Genomic DNA, 24,459 nt, shown 5'->3' on the forward strand with positions numbered 1-24,459 from the left:
ATAAATTATGAATATATTACAATGTCATGTATTACAAGTTACAACTGTGAGAATTATAATAAACCTATGATCCGGGGCCAAAAGAAAAAAAGATCTGAGTGACCATTTTAAGTTGTTTTAAAAGGCTCTATTGTGATTGCATTATGAGTACTTATGACCGAATGCTTATGAGTTATAACTGTAATCACACAGTGTTATAAGCCGATTACAATGCTTCTATAGTTGATATAGCTGTTAAGGTACACTTGGAATTACTTACTTCTGCACACTATAAATCATATAACAGTGATTATAATGCATGATATAAATATTGACCTTTTCCCTTGAAGACATCCTGAACCATCCATCCCCCACCTTCATTAATGTGGCCCACAGCAGATCACATCACATCACATCAGAATACTGGTAGCCTACTGATATTGTCTTTGTTATGTCAATGTCATCCAAGGCCAGCCAGTGGAAATCGTACCCAATTATAAGTATCTTGGCACGAGCATCTATAATAAGTTTAAATTTGTGGCAAACACTGACATGCTTTGCAAGAAGGGCCAGCAAAGCCTTTACTGCCTAAGAAAATTGGCACGGTTTAATGTGTGGACAAAAGACTGTTCTATAGTGCCTACATACAGTACATTCCGTTATTTCTTTCTCCTGTATCTGTTAGTACGGTAACCTCAAAGATAGAAATTCCCTTGGGAGAATTGGGAGAACTGCTTCTAAAATTACTGGCATCCAACTGGAGAGCCTTGATTTCTTCTATAATAGACAAACAAAAAAGCCCTGTCCATCCGCTCAAATAGTGCCCACCCACTCAGTTCGGGGTATATGCTGCTGCCATCTGGCCTTCGCTTGTGTGTCCCTATAGGACAACAAAAAACAAGTACAAATACTCCTGCCTCGATCCGAGCAGTTAATGCTGCCGTAAGAAGGTACAACAAATGATGATGATGATGTTTTAGTACCTAGTACTTTGCTCACTTTGCTCTTGGCACTTTATGATGCTTCACCTTGTACTGTACTTGGTTGGCTACTCTTTTATTTTCTTATCCTTTTTATCAATTGTTGTCACATGTCTGTTGCTGTGTTGTAGGCTACTGTTTTTATGTTTCAAACCTCTACGATCTGCTGTAAACCAAATCCCCCCCCCCCCCCCCCCTGGGGACATTAATAAAGAACTTGATGTTTGTAATGTAATGTATATGTATTTAAGTTTCTTCATACGCAGTTTGACATTTCTTTCAGTTTATTGACCTGAAAGGGGGAAATACACAACTTAAAAAAATAGCAACATGTTCAGAATCAGTACAAAGGTACACAGCAATTACATATTAGTACAACAGCGTACACTAACATTTGAGCACTGCATAAAAGATCACATGAAAGAAACAAGTCTATTGGCTTGTCATGACTTTCATTATAAATGTACATTCGATAATATATGCATTTCAAAAGCTCCCAATTAGGCATCGGGAAAGTGTAAAGTAATGTGGCCATCTCAATTGAAACGTGCCATTCTTTGCCACGTGTTGACTCTCAGCGTATTTTCCAGTCATTTCACAAAATCTCTTACAAAATTAGAATACATTATAATAAAAAAAAGAAAAACATGCATTTGTCACTGTCAGCATTGCTTTGTAAACTGAGTTGATATTTGCAACATGCAGAGGACATGCTTAGTTTATACCCTGTTTTACAAGAGTGTATCGCACACCAGAAAACAGCCAATCTACAAGTAAAGCTCACAACGAAGCTTGTAGATCTGTCATTTTGCCGTATGATACATTGTACGACAAAGTATATACCGGTACTCAGGCTTCAGTATTAGGCTATACGATTGTTTTATTATTATTTGTTTTTTTTTTACAAATAAATAAAACCAAAACCAGCAGTAGAGTAGGCTATGTACAGTATGGTATAAGTCTTCATTGTGTATCTATCCTATATCTACCCTGTATTTGTGTTGTTGGCGTTATCACTAGACACTATTCCCTTTATGGTTTTGTCTGGTACATGGAACTTATTAAGCATAAAGTAACATAAAGCGCATTTTATTGATGTACAATAAACAATTCCTCTTCGGTGCTGCATGGAGCAACAGTCCTGCAGCAGTGCATCTGTTAAGATTGTATGCTTATGCTGTACAAAGTGTACATTGTAAGCAGTCAGTGGACATGTTGTAGACATGTATTGTGCAGGTATTTGTGCCTCTGTCCAGGCTCAAAATGTTAACCACGAGAACATGAACATGGAATACGGCTTTACCTACAGTATCCATCATTTGAAAAGGGTCCAGGTATTTCAATCAATAACAATATTTTCTTTTCTTTTCTTTTTTAACTTAGGAGATAAGTTTACACCAAGGGGCTCTATGTATCACACAGTATCAATCACATAACATATACACATGCATAAATCTGTGATCTTTGATATCAATGGGTCCTTTTCCATAAGCTAAAATAATCTCAATACCATAATGTACCTGCATAATAACAATAAAGTATTTTCCGAGACACATGCCACACATGCAAGGTCCTTTATCTCAATTTTTACATTATCGACAGCTTGTTTCCTGTTTTATAGACACTAATTAAACAGAAAGCATTTAAATTTTGATAGTCTCATTGAAGACCTATTCAAAACCTTTGTATTATGAGAACCTAGCAAATGGATTAATCAGATTGACTGTATGTTTGTGTCTGCAAATTGTTTTTTTGTTCAATTGCAGCTGGTGTACACACTTTCATGGCATAGTTTTAGCAATTGATAAATATATTATAACGTAGTATAATATACACTTATGGCCACCGGGGCTTCTCACTCGGGCGCTGCGTTGGAAGGTGACATATTCCGTTGTTTGAAGTACTGGGTGACTTGTTGAGGCAGCTCAGCTAGCACTGACTTGGCTAGAGTCTCCTTTGGAGCCTGAGAAATAAAATACATGCACGCGTGCACACGCACACACACACACACACACACACACACACACACACACACACACACACACACACACACACACACACACACACACACACACACACACACACACACACACACACACACACACAGACAGACATGAGTTTAAGGAACCGTTAATAAAAATACAAATGAACTGCATGCATACATGATTTACATACGTGTACCCTGAAGAAGGCCATATGGCCTCTACGTGTGGGTAATAAATAAAGGCTTTTCACGATGAGTGCCTTATTGTTTTTTTTCCCTTTGTTTGAGTCTCCAACCAAAGAGCACCTTCATTATACTTTTTTGGACTTCTGAGCACTCCAGACACCACGTTTTATATACAACAGATGCATGGTCTTGAGGTCAGATCAGGCCCGTCTAGAGTTTGAATGGAGAGGTGGGCCTGTTGAGAACTCTAGTTTTCGCCGGTTGCCGGGCGTGGATGCACTAACAACTTTGGGGCAGGCCTGTCTAGAGTTTGAACTTTGAATGGACAGGTATAAGTCAAGGGAGACATCTAAGAGGACGGATGGATGGGGAAGAATCAACATATGGAATGTCAGAACAGGTTCTGACATATCCATATATGGACATCTAAGGGTTTGAGGTTTCAGGTCAGATGTAGAGTTGCTGGCCAATACTGATGACATTCATATAATGGGCGCGACAGCAGGTCTCATTTACTATGACATCAGGGTCTCCACATCTCTCTGATGATGTCACATGATGTCACGAGACCTGGGCACCATCAACACACTGGTGCCCGACCAACCAAGACAGGGAACCTGCACAATTCCATAGTTAACTGCGACCTTCGGTCACAATAATTAATGCAGAAATGCTATCATTTAAAAATGTGCAGCACATTGACATAATACTGTAGCACATTAGGAGTTCACTAGCATACAATTAGGGCTAGGCCTACGTGTTTATGGTAATATTGAAAACTCATCAAAAAAAGGAAAAAAAAGATTGGAAATGGAAATTGGAAATGTCCATCACAAGCCAGCACTGGACATAGTACAGGACATATACAGAAAGTGTGAACATCTGCTGAATAAACAAATGATTAGGAAGGAACACCTACGTACTAGAGTCGACCGTGTTAGACCCCATTTTGTGCAACCCATGGGGGTAAATGTCAAATGAGTAACTGCTGAGTAGCTATCTGCATCTACCATTTGTATAAGGTATTAAATCATATTCCACTTTGCTATGGGCAAAATGTATTCACTGTGAGTTTCCAATCAGCAATTGCATTTCCCCATTGCACCTTCCTGGCATGGTAGTGCCACAAAAATCAGAGCCAAAATGTTTCCAAACAGTTTACACCTGAAATGGATGGAAGGTGATTTGTCTTAACTTATTTCTCACTCAGGGGGCACCTATCGCATAAGGGAATACACTCGTTTGTGATCTTTCCCAAGTTTTCTTCCCTTTCTTTTCCATGTTTTTTAGTTTTTTTCCCCTTCTCCATATTATGGGTTTTTCCCTCACCCAACTGAGTTGAGAGGACATGGGGAGTTACTTGTTTGTTTCCCCTTTAGGCCTGTAGAGGCCTGTTTGCACGTATACAAATAAATGCATGTGTTCGACAGTCCAAGTAATAAAGAAAGAAAAGTATACATTTCTATCTTTATGAATACTCACATTGCGGAAGTCCCTGAAAGGGACAAACTGGACAATGTCACGAACCGCCTCCTCTCCTGTGTTGGAGCGCAGGACGCTGGCGTCTCCGTCCAAGAACTCCATGGCGGCGAAGTCAGCGTTGCCCACACCGATGATGATGATGGACATGGGGAGCTTGGCGGCCTGCACGATGGCGTGGCGTGTCTCGTCCATGTCACTGATGACGCCATCCGTGATGATGAGGAGAGTGAAGTACTGCTGCAGAGGGGATGACAAGAAGAGAGGGAAAGAGAGCTGAGGAGAAGGTAGGACGCTAGACAGATGGAAAGAACAGTCTGTCTGTGGAATGGGAAGGTTCCCTCAAAGTGTCACTGAAGCTACACAGTACACAGCAGGCTGCGGTGCTTCAGGGTGCATGTGTTTGGTCCGACAGGCATTAGTCCTACACCCTACCCAATACCCAAGCCTAAACCTAACCTCACAGGAAGCCACGTTTTAACCTGCCACGGGTTAGTTTTAACCTGCCACGCATGTCGGGAGCCACGGGTTAGTTTTAACCTGCCACGCATGTCGGGAGCCACATGTTAGTTTGAACCTGCCACGGGTGAGTTTTAACCTGGCCACAGGTTAGTTGTAATCAGTCACACATGTCGGGAGCGACGGTGTTAGTATATCTGCACCGCGGTGTCTCGCATGGCTATACCTCAGCTGTCGCGATTGTGTGAACATAAAAGCTTAGGCCTTAGGTTGTAAATGGTTTGGCTGGCAGACCACTGATTCATTTGTAGTATAGCTGGCTTTATGTTGATTCCTTTTGATGTTGATTTTGTGTGCATGCATGCTTTTCTTTATTATTTCATTTTGAGTTACAAAGTTGCAGTGTTTTGTATATTAGTGGCAGTGGCAGCAGGTCAGCATTGATGACTCCAATTAGACAAGTACATTGAACAGGTGCAGGGCATGAGCTAATGACTTCATTGCTAGGCTACTATTGGTGCCGGGCTGGAAGGCTCTCCCTATTTAAGGGTTACTGTTGGAGAGTGAGGCAGTTTGGCCCTAGACATGCCTGCAGGCCACAGTCTATTGTGCAGGCACACACTTAAGAGTCAAGAGGCTGGTGGATGGAAATTTCAAGTGCTGCAGCTTCAACTTAGTTGGCAAAGCGACGCTACAACTTGAAGCTGTGCACTGACTAGCGTCATTTCCAATCCACCAGCTGTTTAAAAACCCGGAAGAGACGTTTTCTGACGCGACAGTGTGCATGTGCCCAGACGGCACTATACAGAACGGACAGAGGAGGAAGGACGTGGATTTGAGAAGGAGCCAAATGGACACTTCAATCTGCTTGGATTTTAATCATTGGAACTTGTGGCATTTAACTGTTCGACTGTTAACCCTGGACGGCTCTGAAAGTCAACCCCCCCCCGCCCTTTTATTGGTCACTGAATTGATGTCCTAATATTGTCCTATGACCATGCCCCATATTTCACTGCTCTGGTTTTATCACTTATATAGTGGAATAAAGTAACATTGACTTTAGACTTTGTGCCTCACTGTGTGGTTTTGCATGGTGTCTCCCATTTGAGCGAAGTCCTCATGTCACTCACTCATGCCCTGGTTCCAAGGGCTTTGCAGAAGTTTTTCTCCATGGAGAATAACTTGGGGTCATCTTAAAATCGTCTGATGAGAATTGTGGTCCAAGAATAAACAAACTGTCTCTGCGATATTGTCGGGGAGTGTCTCTGTATCTCCATATTTGATAGTCTTGTTTCTAGCGAAAATGTAACTAATTCGGCAGCAGTAACTTTAGCATTTTCTTGCAATCAGTCTTCATATCCATGAACTCAATACAAAGACTGTTAACTGTGAGTGGACGACCCAATAAAGCATTACACTTGTTTACAAGAGGGTCCACCTTGTTCAATTCATCAAAACATTTATACAGTAGACGTACAAATAGACACTTCTATATAGCCAGAGAACAGAACAGAACAGGAATTCATCATAAAGGAGGTAAAAAGGGAAAATAAACATATAGTGAGGGGGAAAAAGGGGGGGGGGGGGAGATTCCGATTTTACGGGGGCCAGTTTCGAATTGCAGCCGTCCGTAGGTGCCCTTTGAGAGCGGTTTTGAAGGAGTCAAGGGATTCACATGTCTTAATGGATCTTGTGGACCGGACCCATTGCAAGATGCTGTACTCTGTCGCCGACCCAAGCCATTCCAGCATGTCAAAGTGGACAGGGGTGAGGTGGGTTCGGGAGGTGAGGCCAAGTAGGAGCCTGACCAGTTTGTTTTGGGAGGTCTGGAGCCTTGTTTTAAGGGCCTTTAAGGTGCTGTGGTACCAAGAGGTGCATGCATAGTCGAAGAAACCTTGTACGAGGGCTCCTGTTAAGGTCTTCAAGGTGTTTTTGTTGACCAGTGAGGAGATCCTGTAAAGGAATCTTGTTCTTGGATTGACTTTTTTGATTACGTTGGTGGCCATTTTATCACGAAAGATTAGCCTCCAGGATGGAACCTAGGTAGGTAATTTCATCTTTTCGTGTGATAATATTGTCAGTCACCCACTCTAACCAAGAAGCCATCTGCCTTGCTGAGATTACTATTTGATCTGAAGAGAATGGATTCAGTTTTTCCCAGGTGTAAGCATAGTTCACACTACTCTGTAACAGATGGATGACTAAAGCGCTATAATATATAATAATAACACCCGTCTGTGTATGTGTATGCGTGATTGGGTGAATTGTAAGGTGGAACTAGTTTCATAATCAGTACACCTTAGTACCATCTCTGTTCTCGGTCAGACTGTCTTTGATCTATCAGGTTCCTATAGTGTTTTTTAGTGTTTTCCCCATGGTGTTTGTTTGATCACATTTAATATTTGATTTGTTTGGTTAGACTGATTTCTCTTTTGATTTTGGTGAACTTCACTATGATGATTTGGATTTCTGCCTTCTCCCTGTTTGGATTTGTTACACGCGTATGATTGACCACCTGTTTATCAGTGAAGACGTGCTGTTTCTTTGATTTCAACTCAATGTCCCGAGCCTTTCTCTGTGCCCGATGATGCTCTGATCTGTTCTGAGTCATTATTACAGATGGAAGGGATGGAAAAACAAAACATGCAAAAAGGAGAGACGGGCAGAAAACAGAAATAAACGTTAGTCCCTCTCTTTCGCATTCTGTTGCACTTCATTCATATGACTGATCATGCCATCTGCACACCAGCGCACGTCCAAACCACAGATAAAGAGGACGAAATAAAGAAAGGGGAGATCATGGATGAATTGGACCGTTTTTGACAGCAAATCTTGATAGTTTAAGTTCATTAGTCGCAGTCCTTTGAGTAAAATTTTAACTTTAGTCATTATATTAGTCAACTGAAATGTTTTAGTTCAGTTGACTAAATATCATGTGATTTTAGTCGACTACAGTTGACTTTGTTTAAAAATATATATATTTTGGTGGGCCTTTGATGCCGTCGTAAATGGCAGATTGTACACTTGGTTGGTTGCATGCTGAAAATAGCTGATCTACAACTGCAAGCTCACTGTGATCTTGTGAATCTGCTTTTTTCAGAGAGCAACACCCGAGCGCTACCAAACGTAATGAAGTAATGAAGTTGGTACAACGTAGGTTCAGGAGGGAAGACCACACTGGAGAACAATCTCCTCCCGTCATGTAATCCCCACCAATCTGATTATTATCAACTCCTCCTAATAATCTCACCTGCATAACAACTCCTCCCTTATCGCCACCGTCCAAGCTAAAAAAGGACGGTACCCTGCTGTGCCCACCAGCATCCATGCACAGTTTTCTCGCATCCCACCTCCACCCCATTCTCCTACCCATGCATGTAACTAATCTTCTCTCTCCCGCATCTGACTAACCTCTCTCTCTCATACGCATCCATTCTCACGCAGGTTTTCCAGGGGGGACTCAGTCACGTCTGATCGTCGATCGATCGTTGATCGACCCCAAAGCCAAATACCCCAGGGTCCTCCGCCCCCTCCTCTCCATCCCTCTTCCCTGCCGCCCCCCATCCGAGCTCGCTTCTCCCTCAACCTCCATTCCAACCTCCAGCCTTTCTCACTAAGGCACCCTCTCCTCTCCTCTTTTTTTTTTTTTTTTTTTTTAATTCTTTATTTACCCAGGGAAGTAGCTGAGCACAGGTGCTCATTTTCAGCAACGCCCTGCACATAGAAACACACAGACAGACACACGCACACACATTAAAACCTGGGAGCTGTCCAGTACAACCACAGTCTTATACTGTTGGCCACTAAGCTGCTCCAAGGGGAGCAGTTGGGGGTTCAGTGCCTTGCTCAAGGGCACTTCAGCGGTGTTGGGTGAGTGATGACAATCACTTCCCCACCCAGAACTTTTCCTGCCCGTCCGGGGAATCGAACTGGCAACCTTTCGGCAACAAGGGCGCTCCTCTAACCCTTAGGCCACCGCAGCCCAACAAACCCCCAACAACCCCTTCAGCCCAACAACTAACCATTTTTAATTCCTTCCACAGTTCCTCATCATACAATGCATTTACCTGTTTAACGTTTCAATAAATACAGCCAAAACTTGATTCTTTGTTTTGATGGTGTGGTCTTTACTAGTAAACATGTCTTTTAATTCTATGGATATCTGCTCAACTAGCCCCTCATTAACATTTTAGTCTAGTTTTCATTTGTCAATACATGTAGACTTTTCGCCATAGTTGTAGTTGACGAAATTAACACTGCCCCAGTGCACGACAGATAAAGAGGAAGGCGTGAAGACGAGATAAAGGGGGATGGATAAATTGGACAGAAAAGTGCAGGAACAGAAAAGCAGAGAAGTTGGGGGGGAAAGACCTGGGGGAAAGGATTAGGCTTTGGAAAATGGGATACTCCAAGGTACTGTAGAGGAGAATAGCCTATCTGATTACCACAAAGCAGGACACACAGGCAAGGCGGAGAAATTTCTTCCACGAGTGCCATGCCCTGCAGGAGAGGAGAGGGTGCCTTAGTGAGAAAGGCTGCAGGGAAGCGCTGTCACAAAACGTCATGAGTGCCAAAGTGACACAAACCCAACCGACAGTAGTGCAAAGTATAGCATCCTGAAGCCTGATGTGATGCGGTGTGAACTTGTAAATCTGCTGTTTTTGACAAGCAACAGTGCGATAACATTAAGCTGATTTAACAAGTTATATCGATTCTGCTACGTGGTCCTTAGCTTCACGTGTCGTATACTGATTGTATTGGACTTTTTTTTTTTCTGTTATTTTTTCCAGTAATCTTTCCTTGTTTCTTTCGTTGTCTTGACTTGTGTTGTTTTCTTCTTGCGTGTGCGTGTTGTTGGGTTTTACATTTTTTGTTTTTGTTACTCTGTTTATCTCTCAGTTTATTTCTGCATTTGTTAAAAAAAACTTCTAAAATTGAATAAACAGAACGTTAATAAAAATATAGCTGGGGTGCCCCTGGGCCACCGTCATGCAAAAGGGCCCCCCCCACCACCCCGGAGCTTCTTTTTTTTCTTCCCGGCGTGGCACATACTGTCTGCACACGTGTACGCATAACAATTATGACATATAGGCCTGCGATATTCAGAATTTACAGCAAGGGAGTGCTTAAAAATAATAAACAGCCAGAAACTAAGCCAAATAAATGCAAACTGAGGGTTTAAACACTTGCAGTAATGTACCGTATCATGATGGTTTAGGAGTTTTGGGGTTATTTTATTGACACAAATGAATAAGCCCATTGTTGATAACAGTGACAAGGACCGTGTGTGTCACTGTTATTCACCGTTGCCCCTTTTTTCGGGGTACCCTGAGCTTGAGCCTCTTTGCAGTCACACAGACGCTCAAGCTCAGGGGACCCCCTAGCTCAGGGGCCCCTGGGCCCAACAGGTCCGTTGGATAATCCTCCCTTGACTACAGTGTGTACAAACTTCAGCTAATGGTCCATAGATTGTTTGTAGAACATTTCATGCCAATTGCTGAAAAATCCAGGCAGAAAAGCAATATCTGAGGGCGGAGCTTACTGGTCAAAGTGACAGATGTGTTCCCCATGAGTCAAGGAACATGTGGAAAACAAGTGCCATGACTTTTGGCCAAACGAGGCATGAGTTATGCTTGTTCAAAGCTTTTATAAAATAGGGAAAGAAAATGCTATAGTGCCGATTGGAGTAAGACTGGTTTCAGTGCTATTTGGCATGACCCTATACAATATTGTAAAGTTTCACAAGCATGTGACGCTGGCACTGCATGAAACAGCCATTTTCATTGGCTCATAAAACCTTTATTCACTTTAAAAAAATTTACTTCCGATGTTTTGTCCGTATAGGTCCAAAGTTCATGTGTAGAGATTTCCGTGCATTTTGATCAAAGATCCTGGGAGGAGATAGATTTGAACTGTTTTTCAAATAATTAAAAATGGCGGGTGATCTAAAGGTCAGAGGTCAAAAGTAAGAGTTACTTGTTCGGCATGAGGAGACGCATATGTGTATCGAAGTTTCATTGCCGATGGTCAAACAGTTCGTGGTCAAAGTTTGCATTTTCAATTGAGTGCTATAGCGCCACCCTTTGGCCAATGGTCATGGGCTTTGCATCCTTTGGCATAGCCCTCTACCATATTACCGAGTTTCACGAAAACCAACTGCACAGTTCAGCCAGAACTGCTATTTTTGGCGGAAGGAGGAGAAGAAAACAACTGACAAAAACAACAAGGGACCAAGTCCCTTTGGGACTGGCTTGGAGCTATAGAGCTATAGCAGAAAAGGAGGCAGTGAGAAAATAGGATAAAAAATAAACATGAGAGAAAAAGAGGAATAAAGCATGGGAATTGTGTTCACTAGAATGCATGTTAATTATGCTGGGACACAGAGGCTAAAACAAAACAACAAAGAAAACAAACAAATGGATCTATACGGTACAACTTTATGTTTTTATTTAGTGTAGCCGTGGGGTTTGGTGTGGTTGTTAAAAGTTTGTTTCTATGCAGATATCAACAGTACCAAGGGAGATACAGTATGCATTGCATGGCTGTGCATGGAGGACAGTAGTGTACTGTGTAATGTATACAGTGAGAATAGTATTTATATGAACAGGGAAGTAAATCTCACTGGGATCTCAACTAGTGTTCAAAGGAAGGATACATAAACACGAAATGACATTAAAACATGAACACGGGCAACATAAACAAAAAGCGATGGCAGTGCAGGCTCAGCCTCAGGGGGTATAGTTGTCTGTGTGCGTGTGTGGGTGGGTGGCTGAATGTAATTGCGACAGAAGGTCGCAGTTAACTATGGAATCGAGCATTTCCCGTCCGTTAGTGTGTCAGGCACCATATATGGTGCCCAGGTCTCGTGACATCATGTGACATCATCAGGGATGGATATGTGAGAACCCTGATGTCATAGTAAATGCGACCTGCTGTCGCAGTTAAGCCCATATATGGAGATCCCTGATATGTCATCACTATTGGCCAGTAACTCTACATCTGTCAAACCATTAGATCTCCATATATGGATATATTTCAGAACCTGTTCTGACATTCCATGTTGATCCTTCCCCATCTATCCTTCCTCTTCGATGTCTCCCTTTTGACTTATACCTGTCCATTCAAATTTCAAACTCTAGACGGGTCTGCACTAAAGTCATTAGTGCAGCCGCACCCGGCACCCGGCGAAACCTAGAGTTTTCAACAGGCCCGAAAATTAAGGCCCGGCCCTACCTGGGCCCTCATCAAACCCTGTACACTCAAGAGAATGTCACCGCTACCACCCTTAGATCTCCATATACTGTATGGAGCTGACCTGTTCTGACATTCCATATGTTGATCTGACCTCATCAAACCCTGTACACTCAAGACATGCTCCTTATATGGCCAGTACAGAATTCATTCCATGTTTATCTGACCCCACATGCCCCTATGCCGTGTGTGTGTGTGTGTGTGTGTGTGTGTGTGTGTGTGTGTCACAAAGGCTCTATACTAGTCCCCCTCGTGTTTTCTCTGCAAATATAGTTATTTCCGTATGCGACACCATTGCACGATGGGGCATAAATTAGGCATAACAATTACATACATGCACACACGCGCGCGCGCACACACACACACACACACACACACACACACACACACACACACACACACACACACACACACACACACACACACACACACACACACACACACACACACACACACACACAGAACGAAAGGGCTTTGAAGTCTGTCTTTAATGTGCCAGCAGCTGCGCTCATTAGTGAATCATTATCACACAGACAGTCAGGAACACACCGTGTGACACCGTCTAGAGGGCAACGCACGCACACACGCACGCATGCACGCACGCACGCACGCTTTGATTATTATTACAAAACCTACATTAAGCCCTACACTTCAGGCCTATATACATTTCAGCCTTTCAGTCGATTTGCAAGCTTGTAGTTCTGATATTTTCAAAAGATTTTTATACATTTTGAAAACTTGTGAAATGGGACATTCTGCATAATGAGTACTTTCTACTGGTACTTTTATTTTTGAATTCTGGATTTTTACAGTAACAGTAATAGACATTTTATTGATACTTTTACTTACGCACAGTTGCACGCACGCATGCACACACACACACACACACACACACACACACACACACACACACACACACACACACACACACACACACACACACACACACACACACACACACACACACACACACACACACACTAGCCTTCCCTCGACCCCTGTATGTAATCGTTATGTGCTTGTGTGTATCGTTGTCACATTGCATTGTTCCGCACCCATGCCTACAATCTGTTTGAACTCATATTCATGTTCATATTCATAACAATAAAGACTCTCTTACCCTATAAGCAGAGAATAGCCCCTGAAACAGTGAGAATACAGAACAAGAACAAGTCTTTGTCTATATTCCTGTTCTCTATGCTGCAGTGGCAGGGTGCAATTAGGGACAAAAGGCTGTGTGGGAGCATAGTGATACCTAGCTATTACCCTCAGACATATAGGCACTGGTGGAAGAAGTACTCACATGTTTTACTTAAGTAACAGTATCAGTAAAAGTACCAAAGTAATTGGTATGAAAATGTACTTAAACCAAAAGTAGAAAGTAAAATAAATCTATAAAAGATCTTTTGAAAATAGCAGATGCATTGTGAGCTCGTAATGCTTGTATAAATGTATAGGGCTGAAGTGGGTAATGAAAATGTTGTATCTTCATTCAATAAAACTTTTTGTTTGCAACAACTCGATCTCTCCATTATTGAACTGATACTGTTACTCAAACTGGATGCCTATCTCTCGTTTGTATGAACAGCTGTGCACAACATTATCCAGCAGCATCGGTTATGTTGTTCAAAAGCTTAACTTTTAACCCGTCTCAGCCCGATGCAACACCAACAGTGTCAACAGTGAACGGAGCGAGAGCAAGAATAGCACACAGCAGGACGGCTAGCGCCTTAAACAGCAGGCTCACTTTGAGTGACATAGGGCCGATTCATACTCCTATTTTAGAGCCGAATAAAAGTCGGTTCGGCTCTGTAGAGCCTACAGTGACGTCATTTGAGGTTCGGGGGGGCGGGTACCGTCCTAAAGTCAGCTCTTCGGTGCTACTGAAAATTTCTGACGAGCCGAAATGAGCCCTTAGAGGTTCCGTTCCCGTGTAGAATGTTCTAGAACAAGTAGTTCTAAACTGATTATCGATTGGTTGCTCTGCTAACTAGAGGTAACCAGGGATTTGGTTAACCAGCTCAGTGTTTTTTTTCTTCTCTTCAAATGTTCCTAATTCTGGGCATAATCGGTTTTTGGCGCATTTAAATTGTTGAATTTTGTGTAATTGGAATGGAGATTTCAGATTAACCAATGTTTGTAATGTTCTGATGGGCGACGTATACTGTGTTATGTGTGCACAGCATGTTCCTGCTCTCAAGATCCCACGCACACGATTTCTGTCATTCAAATGTCTCTGCAATCACTGATTCCTTGTGTTAATTATGTTTTACTGTCAGTCAATCAAAGTTTATGATTCAAAATGTCATGTCGGCTCTTCCCACATAAAGAGTCCATTAAATTGCTTTCACAGAGAGCAAGAGAGAGAGACATGTTCAGCACCAGGTCATTCAAGTTTGGCTTATCAGCGATGAATTGGACAATCAGATACATGAACGAACTGATAAGAACCAGAGCGAAACCGGGCAAAGGAAAGCTGTATAGATGGAATAGATAGAGATTGACCCCAGATGAGCAGCCATTATCCTCATGAGAGTTTTGATAGTCGAGGGATGATTGCTCTGCTAGTTTTCTTTTCTTTTGTTTGGCAACAGAGGATATACTATATATTCCATAGCTTGGAGGGACGATTGCTCACATAATGCATGTTCAAAAATGGGTAGTCAGTTGTTACCATATAGTATTAAAAGGATAGAGACTGAACCGGAGCCATTCATTCCAGTGGAAGTTGCTCAGTGGCGTTTTGAAGCACCCGGAAGAACCATCTACTTCTTTTATTTGGGCACCAAAATTTGGTGCCCAATATGCAGAAGTGCAAACTGGCGCTCGGCTCAATGTTAAACTCCAGCTGCACAGGAGTCATAACTCCACGGGTCCACCTGCAGTCCCTCCTCTTACCACTAGGGCCCAGTGCTTCAACGTTGGAGAGCCTCACTGGGGGCTTGGTTGTTACCAAGCCAGTCAGGTAACTGACTAAGTAGTCTCTCAAGAAAGACTGTTGCCTCAGGGGAGGCGCTGTTTTCCCGAATATTTGACGATGGGATTCTCAGATTGCTGACTAAGTGACATGGACTCATATTGGTCTCCCCTGGGACCGGCAATAATGATGTGTCAACTTTGAATAATTAAAATAATTAGTTGAATGTGACGAGAAATGTATTGGCATATAAATGCAATGTGTTTAGCTAATGTGTTTTGAGAGACTGAGACTGTAAGCCTCAACAACACAAAGCTTATTAATTTATTCTGGCTCTTTGACTGAGTGTAGACACTAACTCGTTGTATTAAACACTTCAAACAGAAAAGTCCTTGGCTGGATTACAGTGAAATAAAGGTTTAGCCACCCCACACACTTTTTATTTTGCTCTAGCAGGCTATGGGAATTATGTGTTCATATCTCCTGCTCTTCAGGTCAAAATAAGTTTTGCAAGCCAGCATTCATGAGAACACTAAGAGTGTTCAATCACTGTTACTATTAAACCCTATAGTGAACTGGACCTGAGGTGGCTCTGTGTAGGCTACATGGACCACTTTGACCCGTCAAAACCGAATCTCTTTGCCGAAAGAATAGCAGATCTACAACCTTGTAGACCTGACCTTGTAGATTGGCAATTTTTTGGCTGATGCTCCCCCAACAATAAGGATGCTGGCACTAAAATGATGACTATGATGTTCGTCAACTACTTTTTTTCACTGACGAAATCTCAATAATAACTAAGCTAAACTAAACTAAACAATTTAAAAAACTAGACTAAAAACTAAACTAAAAGACAAATAATTTTATGTTTTGTTGCGCTAACATGTTGTGCTCTGAAAATAGCAGCTCTACAAGCTTTGTGAGCTTGTGATCAAGGCCCACCAAAACAGTTTAGTGAAACTAAATCTTCTGTCAAACTGAACACTGCAGAGGACAGTCTCTCTGTGTCTCTGCAGAGACACAGAGTGACTGGGCGTGTAGCAGATACAGTATATAGGCCAATGTTGTCACTTACCGCTGCCCTTTCCTGCTGCAGGGCCTGGGAGGCAAAGCGCGCCACGTGGTTGATGATGGGAGCAAAGTTAGTGGGACCGTAGAAACGGATGTGAGGGAGGCAGGTGGAGTACGCCTGTGCTATACCTTCCACACCTACAGGAGACACGCACACATGCACGCACCGCACGCACACACACACACACACACACACACACACACACACGCGCACACACACACACACACACACACACACACACACACACACACACACACACACACACACACACACACTTTTATTAACACAGAACACACAACTATTTTGAGAAAATGTAGTACATATTTCACCGCGAATAAAGGCCGAATATGGCCTGTTTCTATGAGGCATCATATATGCATAATTATATAGTTATATATGTGAAATCTTTTCAGACGCATGGTCAGATGATTTATTTATATTTATCTCATCATACACTGACACGAAAACGCGTATTCAGGGCGGAGTCACCACCCCCAGGGTAAGTTGTGATTTGCAAGTTAGATATTATCGGCATAGATGTTTGTCCGTATGTGATTAAGGATTGGAAAAAGTTGCATTGGCAGCCATAGAAAATTCTGCCCAGGGTAAAAAACCGGATGTGACGTTTTTGGGCGTTCCTGTCTTGTTCCGTGTCAGTGTATTCTTCATGACCCAGGTGGCACCCTCTATGCAGGGTCGGATTAACCCTTCGTAGTAGTGCCTGGTGCTGCGTCCCGTTTTGGTTCCCCCGGGACTTTTTTGTCAGCGCGGAAATTTGCCGATTCACCGGCACGTTTCACAGTTTTAGCGCTCCTTCAGCAGCCTTTCCTTCTAAATTCAGTGGCCCAGCACCCCTTTATGTTAGGGTCTGTCTCTCCTCAAACTATGTCAGCCCTGGCCACTCCCACTTTCCATTCCACACTGCAGTCCCATTCACTCACCTGTCTCCAACTCCCTCGTCATCCCACCTGTGAACACTTCTACAATCAGCCTGCCCCCTATATAACTGGACTCATTGCAAAACACCTTTGTCAGTTCATAGTTTGCTGTTGCCGATGCATGTCTTTCCTCTGTTGACTATTTGGCATTCCGGCGTTTCCTGATTCCTGTGTTCCACTGAAGTGAGTTATATTCCTGATTCCTGTGCCTTGATTTTCTGGAGTTCTACTTCAGTGTGAGACTTTGCCATTTTTCTTCATTAAATACTTTAAAATCTGCCCTTGTTTGCTGTGACTCTGCTTATGGGTTCAACTCACTTTGCATCATATCACTTTATCCTCTTTTTGCTGCAACATTCCCCAGAATGTCTTTCTAAAAGAAAACACATATCATCATGACGTCTGCAAAGATAGCTCACCTAAACAAAAAGGGTTGGTGGGGTCGAAGTTGATGGCAAATTCATGGGACACCTGAAAACAAAAATATACACAACACTGTTCACTCCACTATTTGCATATATATACATGCTTTAGTTTAAATCAGTGGTTTTCAACCTTTTTCATATCAAGTTCCATTATTTATTTCGCATTTGACCACCATTTGATTTAGCCACTCGGACCCAAAACGTAGGTTTTGTTGTCGTTGGATAAGATTTTGTCTACAATTCCATGCTGTATTGATGTTAACTCCATAGAACAGAAAACGTTGATCAAAATAACTTCTTCTATATTCTCTAATTGTGTAGACATCTTGAAAATGAAGTAATGCTGATGATTAACAATAATTTAACTCTTGAGAGCCTAAAATGAAAGATCTAAGAAGGGTTCATTTGGTTACCAACTCTCCATCATTTAGCTGGGGACCACCTGGAACCTGCTCAAGGACCACATGTTGAGAACCAAAGGAACCCACTTTCTCCCTGCTTGGCGCTCAGCATCAATGGTTGGATTGGTGGAAAGTGCCAGCAACATACTGTTCAGGGGGTGTATTTGTACATCAGCGGTACAGATTACAGAAACAGGAGAAAGGCTCCTACTTACAATGTCAACCAATCTGTGTCCTACCCAACAACAGGGTCAATGTATTTTCTATAATTAGCATAATAGTACCACAGGATATTCTCATGCATTCTGGTCCCTGAAACTATTTTAGCTACTGTATGCCGGTATATCCGTCCGCCTCTCTCTGTCTCTTTCATTGCTCTCGTCTCACACTAGCTTCCTCTCTCAGCACCGATAGGCTCTTATAATTACACCAGTGGAAGGAATGAGTGGAAGGAATCATCTGTCCGTTTTCTGCCTCTCTCTCCAACTCTGTATTTTTCTCTTTTTATTTTTCCCACATCCCTTCTCTCTTTCTGTCTTTCTCTCTCCTTTGTCCTTTTTCATCAGCTCAGTGCCATGGCAACACAGATGGGTTGACAGTTGCATAATCACATGAATAATATGCATGTATAATATCGATATGTACAGTACATACGCTATCTGGGTGCACTTGTGTGTGAATGTACATGTCCAATACATGCTTGCTTGTGGGTATAAGCCGAGAGTGTGTTGCACTGTGTGCTTTACCACTAAACATTGTTGTTCTTTTCTGTCTCTTGCTTTCTTCTATTTTTTTTCTCTCATTGACAAAATATATCGTCCCTGTCGCGTGGAAACCTCATATGTCCAAAACACTTTTCAAGATTAAAATTCAAAAGCACCAACGTAGCAGATCCACTAGCCCCTTTCGGGACCCTCGTTTAAGCTTTTCTGATGTTTGTACATCGCTTAACACGTAGGGTCCAAACATCAGAAAAGCTTAACCGAGGGCGCCGAAAGGGGCTACAGATCCACAAGCTCGGAACGTTTCCATCTTGTGCATTTGCTACTTTTGATATAAAATATGGAGATAGGAGGTTTATATATGGAGACAGCAACGATTATATGCAAATTGTTTGTGCACACAAATGACACATGACACCACTGTTTCACTCTCTATACATGCACACATACACACACGCATACGTGCGCACGCACTCACGCACGCACGGACGCACGCACGCACACAAACGCACACCTTCCAGTCTGGCGGGAGTTGGGCTCCAAATCCCAGAGCAGGAAACATTTTGTCGCTGTGGAGGAAACCATGGCAACAGAGTGGAAGGTTAGTTTGACCATTTGTCAGTAACAGTAAACAAAAACAATGGTGTTACATTTTGTTTCGCAGTTAGATAAACTGTACTGCATGTGTATTCATTTCACACACATTAGGGAGCAACAGCTGGTAAAGTAATGAGAGCTAAACGTTTTAGCTCGAGACCCAAAATAGAAACTTGATGTCTCCCCACAGGTCCAGTAGAACTAAAAGACAAATTATTTTACGTTTGGTTACACCCAGGTTTTGTGCTCTGAAAATAGCAGATCTACAATCTCACAACGAGTGGCGTTGTCAAATGTAAAATCAGCCATTACGACGGCACCGCCACAATACATTTTTGCAGACAAATTCAACTGTAGATTTACTCTACTAAAATGTTATGATATTTAGTCGTAACATTTCAGATGACTTAAAATATGACTTAAACTAAATTAAATGTTAGTTGGTTGTTGCTGTCAAAATTGTGCTGGAGCTCTTTTTGTCACTTTCTATGAAGATACAAAAGGTTCCACTAACAAAAATACAAAAACTGTTAACTGTGTGGACACCATAAAGCATTACACTTGTTTACAATTGGGCCCACCATTTTCAATTCATAAAAACATTTAGAGACGTAGGAATATACACTTCTATATAGTCAAAACAGGAAATCGTCATAGAGGAGGTAAAAAGGGAAAAGAAACGTATACAGTGAGGGGGAAAAGGGGTTTCAACAAGGATTCAGACCAAAATGGCAGCTTGTAGTACTGTAGTGTACTCACGTGTCATAGTCCTGTATGATTTGTCCCACAGCCAAGATGGCTGCCAGATACTCATTGCTGCCCAGTGGATTGATGTAGTGGAGAGAGAAGGACTCGCGAGGGTTTCCGTTGGATGCAGTGAAGTCTATACCGACCTGGAGAGGGACAGAACAAAGTGCTCAGTGTTGGAAATGGACATTTTACTACACACACACACACACACACACACACACACACACACACACACACACACACACACACACACACACACACACACAGTTAAATCAATGCATGTGCACACAGAGGTCAAATTGTAGACAACTGAATGCACACACATCATGCATGTGCACGCTCACATGCTCGTGCACATGCATGATATGTGTGCACGCACGTCACACACTGTAAGATAGTACACACACACACACACACACACACACACACACACACTGTAAACAGAGGTCTGTGTATGCTAATGAGCATCTTCTTTACTTCCGCCCTCCTGCCATTCATTCTGTCTTTCCTTCTTCCATCCATCCATCCATCCATCCATTCTTTCTTTCTTTTTTCTTTCTTTCTTTCTTTCCCACATGCAGTGCACATACGTATGACGCGTGCGCGGCACCGCTCACAGACAGAGACATACACAGAGATGCTGTGGTAGCACTGAGAAAAACGCCTCACACATAAATGCTCAGCACCTCGTCACTCTTCTGGGGTTTCCAAATAACACAGCGCTCCCATCTATTATTACATTCGGGACAATTCCACGCCAACATATTTGTGCACAGAATATGCGGAAATTCCGTTCACGCCTGTGCTTTGTCGCCGAGATACGTCACTGTCTTGCCCTCTGCGTCTTCAATCCAGCGCTGTGGGCGCCGGAGTCTGCGACTACTGGCCAATCACAGCCAGGCTTTCCTACACCCAGCTTTTTCGCGTGGCATTAGACGCGAGTGCGCCGCAGGCGCACAAGATTGTGGTTGTAAATGATTCCAAACATATGCTGCACTCTGGGAAGAAAAAAAAATGCTTGGTGGACAGTTTGGACACAGGACCTCACTCCTTACTTTACTGCTGCAGTCAAACCAGTGTTAATTCTGACAGCATGTTTTTATTTAGTTTAGTCATAGTCTTCATAGTCTTCATTTAGCTTTAGTCATCTGAAAGGTTTTAGTTTTAGTCTAGTTTTAGTGGATGCCAACCATTACGATGCCAAAATATTTTGGCATCGTAATGGTTGATTTTACACTTGGTTGCATGCTGAAAATAGGCGATCTACAACCTCCCAGCACGTCGCTGAGATAAAGACATTTCCTCTTGAGCCACACATGTGTAATTGTATTTCATTTTCTGTTTATCATAACCTCATTTCATCCTTTTTTTAATTATTTAATTTTTTAATTTTTTTATTTTTTTATCCCACGATTTTGTAACCCAGTTTTCTTTTCATCCAGTGCCAATTATCTAATGTAATCCTGGGCGCTACACTTCCTCTGCCAACCTGGGGGGGCAGCGGACTGACCTCATGCCTCCTTCTATGCATGAGGAGTCCAAGCTGCTTCTTTTCACCTGACAGAGGGGAATTTCCCCGGCCAGACGTAGCGCGTGCCGCGTGGAAGGGACACGGCTAAAGTTAGCAATCAGTTAATCTTGACTTGTTCTACAGTTATATTCATTCGTTTCATTTCATCATTTGGACAGAGACAATTGGTTGGTCAAACATACTTCCTTTCAAAGTCAAACAGTTTTAAGTTATCATTACTATGTTGTCAAACACCCACTACTCACACCATCCTCAATCATTTCCTGGTCAAAAGTACACAAAAGAGTCACTACTGAAACCACTGCTCCTTTTATAGGTGGAGGATTCAAATTGGGTTGCACCATGTTGCAGGGGTGCATGTGTCTGGTAATACATACTATTTCATATGATTGCAACGAGACGGGTTGTTTAAGACCTGGTTTGTTGATTACTTTGGTATTGACAAATATACTGTAAATGTTGGAAATGTTTTCTGTGTTAAATGTTCACTAGATTTGTAAGTGAATGCTTTGGGGAAACCTGTCTCTAGACAGATGGTATGGGCCAATAGTCAGAGGCCTGGGTTTGAGTTGATGTAGTCAGTCCATGGTGAGACATGGAGAGAAAGGGGCACAATGCTGGAAGCTCTGCCCTAGGACAGTGTTGGGACTGGTATAACCCCTCTCGGAACCCTCCATAAAGCTTTTCTGAAATTTGGATGTTGCTTTATTGTAGGGTCCCTGTTCATAACTATATTTTCGTATGGTAATTTTGGAACGCGGACATAAATATGCTCCGTAACATCGTATCTGGGGCGTTTGATGGCCTTTTTTTGTTTGAGTTATTCTGAATTTGTGAACTATAAGTACCTATACAAACCGCTGTGAATATCTCCTGTGGCGCGGAAGCCGTTAAGTATTTTTAATCTTTGTTTGACCGATTTGGTCGCTTTATTTCTTCTTGTTTGTTTACCGTTTATTGTACCGCCTCCCGGTGTGCGGTTGGCTTGTGCCGGCTACGTCCCTGCCTCTGATCTGCTCTGTCATAGCTATAGCGCCACTAGCTAGCCAGATAGGCGGTACAATGAGGTGTCAATAAACAAGGAAGGAAGAGAAGAATCAAAGCGACCAAATCGGTCAAACAAAAATACTTAACGGCTTCCGCGCCACAGGAGATATTCGCAGCGGCATGTATGGGTACTTATACTTAACAGATTCAGAAGCCATCACACGAAGAAAAAAAATCGTCAAAAAGCGCAGACAGGCGTTATCTACGTTGTTTATGTTTTATGTATGTCCGCGTACCGGGTGGCAGGATACTGCTGGAACAGGACCCCATGGTCTGGGTCTAAAAAATGTCAGAAACTTCAGTACCATTGGGTTCTGCTTGGAGGGCTAGGACTGGTAATGTCCAGACTGGATGCTTGAATTTAAAGCATAGCATGTAAGTTTGTTATTTTCATTTTTGGAAGTTATATATTATTTTTGTGCAAGAAATATTTTCCTGAGGCATTCTTTTTGGAAACTATTGAAGAAATAAATCTTTGGCAATAATAGAGATTTTTGGTATGTCATTTTTCTGTGCACCTAGCCCTCATCAAACGGACTCATTTACAGTCGCACTGCATAGTTTTAGTGGAAAACATTAACACTGGCTCAAACCTTAATGAGCGTTTCTTTCCTTCTGAGCCTGCCACCATGCAGAAACCTCATTAACTTGCTCTCCTCAAAACTCCATAATAGAAGCAGCTAGGCTAAAAAGCGGTATCTAACACACACACACACACACACACACACACACACACACACACATATTTATGCAGAATAATTACTGTAGCATTCTTTTTCTTTCAGAAACATGTGTGTCTCATTGTGTTTCAATGTGTAGTAGAATAGTCCCATCGCCTCCAGGGAACTCTTTCCCCATGCAAAGATTAGGATTAGAGCCAATGCTAAGTCTGATTGAACACCGTAGAACTCTGTGTGTGTGTGTGTGTGTGTGTGTGTGTGTATGTGTGTGTGTGTGTGTGTGTGTGTGTGTGTGTGTGTGTGTGTGTGTGTGTCTGCGTGCGTGCACACGTGTGTGCATGCATGTAAATGGGTCAGTGCATGTAAGCAGGAGTTATTTGTGCATATTTGGGTATTGTGTTGTAAGCAGGAGAGTTTCTGCACATGAAAGATTGTGTGAGTGTACATCTTGGCATGTGCCTTTTGGTTGGCCATAGTATGAAAGTGGAAGAGAAGCAGAGGTGGAAAAGGTACTCAAGTACTCCATTTTTACTCAAGTAAAAGTATCAATACTGCAATATAAAAATACTCAGTTTAAAGTAAAAGTCTGGAATTCAATATTTATTTGAGTAAAAGTATTGGTATCTCATTATGCAGAATGTCCCATTTCACACGTTTTCAAATGTATAAATATACCTATAAGGCTATTTTCAAATGGCCGAAATGTATGGACTTTATAATCTAAACCTACAAAGTAACAATAAGTAAAGTTTTCAAATACATAATATAGTGGAGTAAAAAATATAATATTTGCATCTGAGATGTAGTGGAGTAGAAGTAAGTATTGGAAATTGGAAATACTCAAGTAAAGTACAAATACCTCACATTGTACAGTACTTAAATAAATCTATACTTAGATACTTTCCACCACTGCTGTGTGTCTATAAACCAGAGTTAGCAGGGGGGGGGGGATCTGCATCTATGAAGAGATGGCACAGCGTGTTCATAATTTATTTGCATGTTTGAGCAATGAGGAAAGATTTGCAGGTCTGTCACAAAAGGGAAGCCGCAAGATTATCTGA

The 24,459-nt window shown here is 42.2% G+C and overlaps 1 protein-coding gene across 1 annotated transcript in view; it reads right to left on the reverse strand.

Annotated features, from left to right (window-relative positions):
* Nucleotides 1-2,299: 2,299 nt before the first annotated feature.
* Nucleotides 2,300-24,459, reverse strand: part of cpne2 (copine II) — a 58,860-nt gene continuing 36,700 nt past the window's right edge. Inside the window, exons 11-16 of the mRNA XM_083763376.1 lie at nt 20,150-20,283; nt 19,308-19,362; nt 17,665-17,716; nt 16,311-16,444; nt 4,612-4,848; nt 2,300-2,922 (exon numbers count right to left, since the gene is read on the reverse strand). Of these exons, the coding sequence (XP_083619502.1) occupies nt 2,815-2,922; nt 4,612-4,848; nt 16,311-16,444; nt 17,665-17,716; nt 19,308-19,362; nt 20,150-20,283 (720 nt within the window). The 3' untranslated portion in view covers nt 2,300-2,814. The remainder of the gene's footprint in view (nt 2,923-4,611; nt 4,849-16,310; nt 16,445-17,664; nt 17,717-19,307; nt 19,363-20,149; nt 20,284-24,459) is intronic.

This window comes from Protomyctophum parallelum (assembly GCF_964188405.1).
Source record: "Protomyctophum parallelum genome assembly, chromosome: 4".
Lineage (NCBI taxonomy): Eukaryota > Metazoa > Chordata > Actinopteri > Myctophiformes > Myctophidae > Protomyctophum > Protomyctophum parallelum.